The following is a 12,368-nucleotide window of genomic DNA, read 5'->3' as shown; positions in this document are numbered from 1 at the left end:
CGACTATGGTATACAAATCTTAATAAATTATACTTACAACAGACACTGAATCATCTCGCACTGCATAGGTGTACCGGAGTTCTTTCATTTCTGAGCGGTTTTGAGTACGTGAAAGCAACAGTGGAGATGCAACTGCTATGTCACAAACAGCTGCATACCACTCTGGTGGCCACAAACCTATAATGAACAACAATGAAATTTATAATGAAAAGTTATGCTTTGCTTTCTTTACAAATATAAAATTCTTAATCAAAATTAAAGTCAATCAACCTTGGGTCATACAATTTAGGTAACATTAAAAATGCCATCAAACTTTTGTCTATTACAAAGATATGAACACTAGTGTTCTCTGAATGGAAATACAATTCACGAAGATATAAACAAATCTAAGGTAAACACAGAAATTAATTATTCATACATCTGGCTGTAGGAACCTCTCAAGTTTAATAAGAATTAACATACTATAACTCATATCTTGTTGTTGCAAAGCAAATACCCACAACAATGAGCAACAAGTATAAAACTCCTTCTGCATGCCCAAGAAGTTTTCCTTTAGAGTGAAAACTGGAACAAGACTTAACACTGAATAGCAAGATGGGAGAAGATGAAAGAGAATGGACAAATAGTTAACAATAGAGATAAATGCATTTATGGCCTAAAGGATTCAGTGAAAAGGTTGATCACTGGTCTCCTGTCGCCTGTAGCCTTTGGAACCAGGAAAATCCAACTGTAAAACCCCAGTGAAGGATAATGCACTTCTTCCATCACATCCTTGTCCAGCATCTTCAACACTTCCTACCCAAGAGCCAAGTACTTCAGAGAGCCGTGAGCATAGGTCAGATTGAGAAGGGGTCTGTCCGAGAGAGGGGGAGAAAAGTTGAAGGGTAGTAGATACTTTACCTGAAGGGCATCTACTACCCACTTCTCTGCTCCATGCAACTGCCATTTGGCCCAATGGCCTGCCAGGCATCCCCCTACCCGTAGCAACAGAGGGAGAGGCGCCCACTCTACAATTCTAAGCATTTTTAGAGGGGTTTTAAGTATTCATGGATTTTAGCTATTTGTGGGGGTCTGATATCCATTCCCCATGAATACGGGAGTATATTGTAGTTCGAAGGCAGAATGGATGTATGAGGCATAAAATACATCTGCTAAAAGGGTAGAGGTTACTCTGACTTCCTTAGTTTTACTTATATGAAGGCAAACTGCTCTCCTAAATCTGAGTGTGCCTGAAGGTAAAAGTCCATGTGTGTAATACATCCTTGTCAGTGGATGAAATGGATCCTGCCATAACTCTATATGCAAATGATGGTCCTCTGAAAACTCCACAAGGACATGGACCTCCTAGTTCTCCCACAGAGCTGGAGAGTATTTGGATGCTCTGATAATGATCTGGTGTCAGGCTATACCTGGTGCCAAAAGCATTGTATGCCAATTAAGCTAAGAGCTCAGGACTGGTGGGAGCTAGTGGGAGCTCAGCGCAAGAGATGGCGCCAGGCTGTAACCAGTGCCAAATGAATAGGGTGCTAGGTGAACTGGAAGTCAAAGAAGCTCAAGGCTCAAGGTTCTATAACTGATGTTAGACAGAAGCTTACACCAGATTGTAGCTGTCACCCAGCGAACTGGGCGTCAGACAAGCTAGAAGTTCGAGGCGCTGTAAAGCCCTAACTCTGGGAGCCAGACTTGCGAGTTGGACACCAGGAGAACTAGGAGTTCTGGTTTCACTCCCTAAGAAAGTGAAACGCAGAGGATGATTATACAGTCATATCCCTACACACAAAAGTCCCTACGTATGAAAAATCCAGGTTACAAAAGCAAAGATGAAGATTTTATTTTTTGCTTCTGTGTACAAAAATAATTCAGGTTGCGAAAGGGTGTACTGTAAAGTTCGAGAATCGCCCGGGCCGCCGAGAACAATTTTAAAACTCGCGCCGCCAACTCAGACGACTCGCCACCATCCTACCGTTCTCCCATTGGTTCCTGATGCTATTCACCGCCGTAAGACCCTGTTCTCCTATTGGTCAGCATCTATCCCATCCTGCATCTACGCAAGGGAGTTCCTTGACCATTTTGTTTCGGCAGCATTATCGTACACACATGGAATTCATTCGTTCACGTAGACTTCATTTGTTAATGTAAATTTGTGTTAGTGATTTCGCTTTCATTGTACTGTAAGTTACTTTATCATGTTGTGTGTGAACTTAATTACTTATGTTATTAGCCATGGGTCCCAAGAATGCTGCTGAAGTTCACGGAAAGAAGAGGATGCTTTCTATGGAGACGAAGATGGAGATAATCAAGAAGTGTTAATGTTTTCTGCCATTTGTTAATATGTTTCATAAAGTTTAGTGTTAATGTTTTCTGCCATTTTTTAATGTTTTTTGTAAAGTTAAGTGTTCATGTTTTCTGATGTTTGTCCTCCTCCTCTGTCGCCACTTTCGGACATCACCTCACTCGAAAGGTAAGGTTCCACATTTTACTACATATGTACGTACATGTATGTACAGTATTTCTTGTACCCTGTACACTAATACACTTTATTTACAAGTACACTAACGGTTAGGTTAGGTATTGAGTGGTCCAAATTGTTGTATTTCATTGTTTATTGGTCAATTTAGCTTATTATAAAATTTATTGTGGTGTTTTTGTAGGGCTTAGCACGAATTAGGCGATTTACATGTAAAACGTAGTTCTGGATACAAAAACATCAGGTTACGAAGGCCGCTTCGGAACAGATTAATTCCGTAACCTGAGGCACTACTGTACTTCCAGTGGGACAATGCAGAACGGAAGTAAAGGACATATTGTGCCTGAAAGCTAAAGAAGAGGCTGGATCTCACTAGTACATCCTAGTCAAAGCCAGAGGCTACTTGGAAGGGTGTCTTCTGAGTACAGAAATCAAGAGGAGGTACTCAGAGGAACAAGCAAGGGACATGGAGATACATCCAGGTTCAAGGAGGCTTGATCCCTTCCTCACTTAGAAGCGCCAAAGACAAGACAAGGTCGTCAAAGCTGGGCCCCTAAGCATAGATACTAAGCTTAGCATAGTCCGATACCCTTTTGCTGATGGAGTACAAAAGATGTAGAACTCCTCGCGTACATAAGGGGCATCCAAAAAAGGCAGCAGATTTCTTTTCCGGTAGACTAGGCTAGGCGAATGACATCTGCAACCATGATAGCGTATGCAATATATCTAGCGAAAAACTTTACTGACAAGCTCTTTGAAGTTTCGAGAGTCTGAGGAGAGGCAAAATGGATCATAGTCAGACTGCCCCATGAAAACCTGTTCTGCCTGACCAGTGGACACGAAATCTACCCACTGGGAATGACCTGGCCTCAGTTTGTTCACAAGAGCTAAGATGACTTGACTCAAAATTGAACCCGAATCGTTCAAAGCGGAGGTTCTCGTTTGGAGAAAAAGATGAGAGAAAAACAAGTCTATATTCTCTATGAAGAATATACGCTAGGACTGAGGTCTTGTCTAGAGAGAAATACATACTGCTATTTAGGCATAAACTAAGGTCAATAAATACTGAAGCCCCCATGAGAGATATTTACAGCTCTCCAACATATGTAATAAAGGTTCCATTTTCCGGAGAGCACCACCCGGAAACTTGTGGTTCCCTGGTGGATTCCTCAACCAAAATCTAAGGTGGAAAATAGAAGACTGAAGTTAAGTCCAGAAAAGAGGTCATTGAAGAGCAGAGAGGACTCATGAAGACATATAATGCAGTAGGGATGTCTAAGCACAGTTTCCCGAACTAAGATACGCTGTCCTGGTCCTGGAAGACAGGCCTTCTGGTTGTCTCCATTCTGCGGACAACTGAGTGATCATGCAAATTAATGTGCAGCCTCTCAGACCTTGTGGACCAGCTGTTGAGTCTCTGGCTTCTGATAATCATGTGGACACATGGGTAACCTGACGACTTGAAACCTTGTACAGACTAAAGACTATGATGGGCAGTTCGTAGCAGAAAGGAGAATCTCGAGAGGATTCATAAGAGCAAACATAAGAGCAAAAAATCCTTTAAACAGAGAAACTAAAGCTCGTGAACAGGTGCTGGGAGCTCATCATCAGGAGCTGAAAAGAAGAAAGGTGAGAGTACAACAGCTCTCTCTTCCAAAATGAAGGACATGAGCAGACAATCCAACTTCTATCCTTATCCGCACCGGATAACAAAACTTCATTAAGGAGAGATCCGTTGAAGCACTAGATATAGGAATGCTAGTCACATGCCTTCTCTGCTCACAACAAAAAATCAGACTCCACAAAAAATCTTTGATCACAAAAGTCAGGGCTGCAGAATCTAGTGATGGATTTAAACTCTTAAGAAGCATGAGCTGCTTATGAGGGAGTTGGCACTATAAACTCCAATACTTGTGCCAAATGCTTGACTAAATGTCCGTAAAATTCTGTAAGCATGGGCGTAAACAGACGCTGGGGAGCTACTAGGCATTCAGGGGCAACTGGCTGCTTGGCAACCACTGAGAGTTCGGGAGCAAGAGGGTGCCCGGGATTCAATGAGCGTTTTGGCACCAGCCGGTGTTGGGAGTCAAACTTCTGAACATTCTGGAGAATACCACCCAGGTTGTCCCAAAAAAGAACTGCAAGAAAGCACAGATTCCCTAACCTTCTTATGCAGCCTCTAAGGGGTGCAGGACACATCCACAGCAGACCTTTTTAATTATCTTGATTTATCACTATTGTGGCCCTGTTTAGGGCTGGGAGCCTCGGAAGATGGTGTACATTCGGCAAGACGCCTTTCCATTAGCTGTCTATCGCCACCTACAAAAGGCTACAGGTGCGACTTAGGGCTGACTCCCCAGGGACCCCTTGGACTCCCTTGGGCCACTAGCTTGTCTCCTCCCAAGGGGAGTAAAATAGGGACTATAGGTCTAGGATATCCGATGGGCTGGATGGCTACCACCTCCACTACACCTCTATGAAGACACCTTTTCAGTGGCTGTCTGTCAAGACCTGGATTAGAGGCTCAATTGAGGGGCAACTACCCGGGGGCAAGCCCCCTCAAAATCCCTTGGACTGCCAGTATGTCTCCTCCCAGGTAATGGGGAGTATCACAGGGACTTTAAGTGTAGGCTGTCTGAAGGGCTGAATAATCACCTCCTCCATTACACTTCCATGAAGACATCTTTCTAGTGGATGTCTGTCAATACCTGGGAATATACAACAGGTTCGACAGAGGGGCAATTACCCAGGGTAATTCCCACCAGTCTCCCTTGGACGTTCAGTATGACTTCTCCCAGGTGGAGGGGAGTATGTCAGTGGCCTAGGTCTAGGAGAGCCGCTAAGCGATTGCACCTTTAACCATGGGCCACCTGTATTCGATGTCGACCATGGGTGCCGATGGCCACTCATGGATGCTTTTGAGCACTAATGGACACTCTTGGGCGCTTATGGACGGTCCTGGGTGCTCATGGATACTCTGGTGCTTATAAGCACTCATTAACGCTCTGGGCTTATGGGAGCTTTGACACTCTCGCCACTGGTGCCTCTGTTCAGGGTGATCATGGGAGCTTTGGTGTTGATATTTGTGCCACTGGCACCTCTGTTAAGGGTACTTGTGGAAGCTTTGGCACTTACGAGCACTTTGGGACTGATGCTCGCACCACTGGCGCATCTGTTCAGGGTGCTTATTGGAGCCTTTGGCGCTTAGGCATGAGCTGACGCTACATGGTAGACGGCACTAGTGAGCGCTATCAAGTGCTCGTAGTATGAACTGGTATTAAGGTGAAGTGAGCACTTCTGGTTGCTGGAAGTGAGGAGCGTTCACAATCTCCACATCAATTTAGATGTGTGCCCTCCCATAAGCACCATTCTCTCCTGCTACTTTCAGCCCTTACATTTTAATTCTCTACAAAGGAAAGAGCGAGGGTTAAATTAATATAATTTGCCGACTGTTAGCAAGACTAGGTTCTATAAACAAAATATGTATGCAAAACTTTGGCCCAATGGAACAAGGAAACATTCGAAAATTACCTTTAAAGCAAATATTGATAAAAGAATTTACGAGTAGACTACGCCTGTAAACATCATCGACGTAAAAATTTTGACCTAAAGGAATGACATAATATACAGAAATCCGTTTTTTGGGCAAAACTAAATTAGTGGCTCACACTAAGCCTAAGAATGATGAACATTCATGAATTACTTTTAATGATGTCTAGTAAATCACCTACTCCCTGGAAACTTCATTGATGTTAATATTTTTGGCCTAAGTTAATGGCATACGATACCAAAATTACGTTTTTGGACAACACTATGTATAACCACGGCTCACAAGAAGACTACTATGAATGACAAACATTCATGAAATACTTTCAAGTCGATTGTGATGTCTAGTGAATTGCCTACATCCTATACATAAACAACATTGATGTAAAGGCTTGGCTAACATAAGATAAAAGATTTACTTTCCAGGGGAACACATCAGCAACTTGCAAGTAGCCTACGCAAAAAACGGGCAAAAGTTGTCCAGCTCTTAGCCTAAAACAATGATGAAACATTCGAATATTACTTTGAGGCAATAAACACTTTTCGAGTATATCATACTTGGAAAGCACCCTTTGAGAATCTAATAATAAGGCAAAACTGTATACCAAGGGTATACAAGTAATGAGGAGCAGTAAACAGAAAACAATTCAGTTTAGCCTAAAGGAATGGCAAAACATACGAGAATTACTTTTAGTGCCGAACTATTATCGTTAACTCAAGGGTAAACAAATGATTACTTGACGAATCAACTCCATAATTACAAAACAAGAAAGAACTCATCCTGTGATTCCATATAAGTCTATTAAATATGCTTTCCAGTGGGATGCACACCCAATGAAATCCAGTTAAATAACCAGAAAATAATAAACAAGCAGCCATGTACTGCCATCACAAGTGTTCACCCAATAATGGCAGGAACAAACTGAGCTTTCTGCTTACAGTCATTCCTATTCTCCCACTAGTAGGTGGAAAGATCACCTACACAATGGTTTGAAGTGTTATCTGCGAAATTTTGAATTCAAGCTGCTGTATAAGTGGAACTTATAGCTATGTACAATTACTTGGTAAGTTACTTATATATAAAAAGCATTTACAAAAGCAAAACAGAATAAAAAACTTTGTTTGTTTGAGAAAATAATGGCAAGTTCAACTTCCAGATACTATAGTGCTTCAACTTTCAGGTTTTTATTCCAAATTACATTACACAACCTGCATTTCACTTCACATATATATAAGGAAAATCACCCTTATAAACACACACTACAGCTGGTTTACATTGTACAAATTGACTTCACATTAAAAAAATAACAAATTTTTCACCAATTTGTATTTTTCATAACTAACAAACCTTCGGTCTTAACATTAGGTTCCTTAACCTCACTGAGAAATTGACTAAGTTAGTCCTTTCAGAATCATATTCTGCATAAGTAAAAACTCTTCCCCAGTCCACACCCATTTAGGAAAACGAATTTCTTTCTATCAGTATCATATGTGGATTTTAAAAATGAATATTGCATAATAATTATGTATAATACTAATGATCAGGATAACGTCGTCAATAAATAATTATACACATATTACAATGATGATAAATCTCTAATTTTGTTATCACCCAGTTGAGCATGTAAAGCATTTTTATCCCAGAGTTGCCAACCAATTTTATTTACTGTATTTATGTATATAACCATAAATATTTCTCAGGGGCTGAAGTGATTGTGAATTATCCTGAGTTGAAGATAGATAGTGTGTATGTAGATAATTGAGGGATACTTGTACGAACACCCTACAGTCCCATAAAGACTTAATGTATGCTGTATTCTTTCCTTTGGTTGCTGACTGGCTAACCAGGTACTAGTTCAGATGTCTGAGCTCTGAGCATGTACCCTGGGTTTTAATTAACTCTGATATAGTTATAAATAGAATATGAAGTTTTACCAGCTAGCTTCCTGATACATTTATGAATCAAGAAACCATAACATAAAATAATTCTTAAGCTAGTGTGATACTTTGTAAAAAGTGGGTACGGATTTCTATAAGAATTGCTGAATTTGTATTATTTTGTACAGTAAATCATTTTTTCAGCAGAAACTCATTCACTTAACATGGCATATTTCATGCATCACAAATCCCATACATCTCATTGTAAGGTACTAATAGAAAAAAAATTCAGCTGTTTCCAGTAGGTTGGCTTATGCACATATGGTCCTTCAGGTCCCAGATGCTTAACTGAATCACAACATGATTCTGATCAAGCCCAAAAGTCATGGGGTTGGGAGGTGTGTAATTTTGGTTGATGTGTTGGGTTTCTGTGAAAAAAATTTTTTATTTCTTTCACCAAACACAATACTTAACATGGCTTAAATACCAATTTAGTTTGGAGGTGCTCAGCTACTCACATCCCTAGAAAAAAACCCAAAGAGAACAAGGGAAAGTTAAACAAAATGAGACACAGTAGTCACTTACGTCCCAAAAGTCTGGGAATCCTTGGGAACTGATGACCCTTTAGCAGATACATAGAAATGATTCACTTCACCAATATGGAACTGAAGGACCTTTTGCACAAGTGCCACCCTACCAGAGCAGCTGATATACAGGCAGTCCCCGGTTATCGGCAATCTGGCTTTATTGAGTTTGTCTAGCGCCAAAAATCTGTGATTTTCGGCACTGAAGTGTGCTGATTTCTGGTTATGATAATAAAGTATTGGCACCGATACATACCTAACAGTTGCACCAAAAAACAGTTATCAGCGATTTGGCTTATCATCAAGACGTCAGAACGAAATCCCCCCCCAATAACTAGGGACTGTCTTCAGTTGAATGTGGTGTCCGAGATTTCTGGACACACAAATAGGCTATAATAAGGTAATCAGTTTGTGGTGAAACAACTATGCAATTTTTATGTGTATTATAAACTAATTTCAACTTAACAACTCCACAAGCAAGCATTAGATGACAAGGCCTAACCTGATTCTTGTTGAGTGAAACCCATTACTATGCAGAAGAGCCAAAAGTCACGGAACAGCTTCAAAAGCCGTGGCTTGGGATCCTTGATAGGAGGCAGACGTCGAACGAGCACAGCAATCACTGGGATGAGGACACCAAGGTTGCCTGCACTGCTTGATGCCTGGAATGAATGAACCATGGTTACATGCAGTATTTCTAGCATTTCTTTATATGCATCATGATTTCAGATCATAGAAAAAGGACATACACAAAGACTTGCATCAAATTGCAAATCCATAAGAAAATGTGCATTACACTTATAACAAAACTGTAAAGGGAAGCCCTGGTAAAACAAATGATGACAATGATGAATGAAGGCATTATAAAATAAGGTATCAATAAAGGCCTTCCTTTCAACATTCTGCAAAAAGACAACATCCTAAATCAAGCTCATCAACATGACATTTTTATGATAAAATAAATTTTTGCATATGCTTACCAAGTAATTACATAGCTAACAGTTTCTAGTATCAGCAGCTAAAAATGATATTGTTATGATACAATAAAGTTTCATACATACTTACCTGGCAGATATATACAATTGAAGACCCACCCAGCCTCCCCGCAGGAGACAGGTGGAAGAGAGAATCTGATTAGAAAACGGGAATAGTTCCTAGTCCTGCCACCCAGAGCAGGGCGGTAGATCACCTGACCTACCTGTAGCGAGTGCCGCGAAATTTGAATTTCTGTCGGGGACGACGGAGTCGATAGCTATGTATATATCTGCCAGGTAAGTATGTATGAAACTTTATTGTATCATAACAATATCATTTTCATACATTCAACTTACCCGTCAGATATATACATAGCTGATTGACACCCTTTGGTGGAGGGCAAGAGACCGCTAACTAACTGACTAGACAGGTAAACAACATATGTTGTAGGTATAAATAAACCTTAGTTCCTACCTTATTAGATGGAAGACTTTGTGGCTACTGCCCAGGAGTCTGCTTCATCTCAAGAGCCTTAGCGAGATAGTGATCTGTGGCCAAGAGTTCTTGTGGATCTGTCGATGGGGTCTCATCCACTTACTCGACAGAACCTAACTGGCGTTTGTCAATGGGAGCACCTCCGCTTATATGACAACACGCCTTTATTTAAGGAGCACACAACCGATCCCGATCACCCGAACCTAACACCCGTGTTAGTTCTAAGATTGCCAAGAGCTATCCCCAAACTCTTAGCAAACAACCACAAACTCAATAACCACACATACAATAATACAAAAAAAAAAATATTATTTTTTGTACCCCTCTAAAAGTCAGCTGTCACTCGATCTCCTAGTGAAGAGAAGTGAAGGTCGCCTGTGCGACACCTGACACTCCCATGCACAGGAAACTCAAGAACATCCAACAAGAGGGTTACATACAATATTAAGGATCGGTGCTAGCTCCCTTACCCAGAACCGCCTGTGCTGACACAAACGGACCTAGAGAAAAACATTTCTCATACGTAACTCGCACGTCTTTTAAATAATGAGATGCAAACACAGAGTTGCATCTCCAATAAGTTGCGTCCAAAATGTTTTTGAGTGACATATTTCTTTGGAACGCCACAGAGGTTGCGATTGCCCTAACTTCGTGGGCTCTCACTCTTAAAAGATTAAAAAGACATCTGGACAATTCTTATGAGCTTCCATAATAACACTTCTAACAAAGAAGGCTAAGGCGTTCTTGGACATTGCTCTCTTGGGGTCTTTTACTGAGCACCAAAGACCTTTTTGCGAACCCCCCAACTGCTTCTTCCTGTCCAGATAAAATTTTAGAGCTCTAACTGGGCAAAGGGATCTTTCTGCCTCTCTGCCCACCAAACTAGAAAGTCCTTTTACCTCGAAGCTCCTGGGCCAGGGATTCGAAGGGTTTTCGTTTTTGGCAAGAAAGAGAGACTGGAATGAACAAATTGCAGAGTCTCCTTTGAAGCCAACTCGTGATTCAAGGGCGTGCAACTCACTGACTCTTTTTGCCGTTGCAAGAGACATCAGAAACAAACACTTTCTAGTGATATTACGAAATGAAGCAGTGTGTGGTGGTTCGAATTCTTCGGAGGATAGAAATTTAAGAACCACATCTAAGTTCCAGCTTGGAACCTTAGGTTCAAGTGACTTTGATGTTTCGAAGGAACGAATGAGGTCGTGCAAATCCTTATCATTCGTTAGATCTAATCCCTTGTTTCTAAAGACTGCTGACAGCATACTCCTGTACCCCTTAATAGTCGGTACAGAGAGATGCGACTTTTCTCTAAGAAACAGAAGGAAATCCGCAATTTCGGTCACAGAGGTACTGGAAGAGGACAGCTTCTTCGACCTGCACCAGCTTCTGAAACTTCCCACTTCGATTGGTACACTCGCCTAGTAGATGATCTGCGGGCTCTAGCAATTGCGCTTGCTGCCTGGCGAGAAAACCCTCTCGCTCTGACAAGTCTTTTGATAGTCGAAAGGCAGTCAGAGCAAGAGCGGGTAGATTTTGATGGTACCTCTCGAAGTGGGGTTGTTTGAGCAGATCTATTCTGTTTGGAAGAGATCTGGGGAAGTCCACTGTCCACTCCATCACCTCTGTGAACCAAATTTGAGCTGGCCAATACGGAGCAATCAGAGTCATTTTGGTTCCTTCGGATGCCACGAATTTTCTGACTACTTCCCCCAGTATCTTGAACGGGGGAAAAGCGTAAACATCTATCCCTGACCAGTCCAGGAGGAAGGCGTCTGTTGCATAAGCCCTGGGATCTTCCACTAGGGCACAAAATGTGTCTATCCTTTTGGAGAGGAATGTGGCGAAAAGATCTATTTGAGGCTTCCCCCAAAGGAGCCAAAGGCTCTGACAGACTTCTGAGTGGAGTGTCCATTCTGTGGGAAGGACCTGGAACCTCCTGCTCAGTCTGTCCGCTCTCACATTCCTCTCCCCTTGGACAAACCTCGTTAGAAGAACTACCTTCCTTTGGTTCGCCCAAATCAACAGATCTCTTGCCAGCTCGTACAGAGCGAAAGAGTGAGTCCCTCCTTGTTTCTTGACATAAGCCAGAGCGGTCATATTGTCTGAGTTTATCTGTACGACCTTGCCTCTGACTATATGTTCGAAGCTCTTTAGCGCAAGGTGAATTGCTAAAAGCTCCTTGCAATTTATGTGCCATGACACCTGTTCTGCCGACCAGGTGCCTGACACTTCTTTGGATCCCAATGTTGCACCCCAGCCCGACTCCGACGCGTCTGAGAACAATGTCAGGCTTGGGTTCCGTACTTGCAGGGACACTCCTTTGTTTTCTTTTAAGGGAATCAACCACCACTTTATTTAAATGATTTTTTATTTCCTCCGAGATTGGAAACGTGTCCGAGAGCTGTCCTGTCTTCCAACTCCAA

At 41.8% G+C, this 12,368-nt stretch overlaps 1 protein-coding gene across 5 annotated transcripts in view; it reads right to left on the bottom strand.

Moving 5' to 3' along the window:
- LOC135205641 (phosphatidylinositol 4-kinase alpha-like) overlaps nucleotides 1-12,368 on the bottom strand; it is a 259,138-nt gene that overhangs the window by 133,039 nt on the left and 113,731 nt on the right. For all 5 annotated transcript variants that reach the window (XM_064236454.1, XM_064236453.1, XM_064236456.1 and 2 more), the window contains 2 exons: nucleotides 8,978-9,137; nucleotides 38-177 (listed from right to left, as the gene is read on the bottom strand). In XM_064236454.1, the coding sequence (XP_064092524.1) occupies nucleotides 38-177; nucleotides 8,978-9,137 (300 nt within the window). The remainder of the gene's footprint in view (nucleotides 1-37; nucleotides 178-8,977; nucleotides 9,138-12,368) is intronic.

The sequence above is a fragment of the Macrobrachium nipponense genome, chromosome 24 (assembly GCF_015104395.2).
Source record: "Macrobrachium nipponense isolate FS-2020 chromosome 24, ASM1510439v2, whole genome shotgun sequence".
Lineage (NCBI taxonomy): Eukaryota > Metazoa > Arthropoda > Malacostraca > Decapoda > Palaemonidae > Macrobrachium > Macrobrachium nipponense.
Note: the sequence above shows the minus strand (reverse complement) of the source record. Positions and strands in the feature narration are given on the sequence as shown.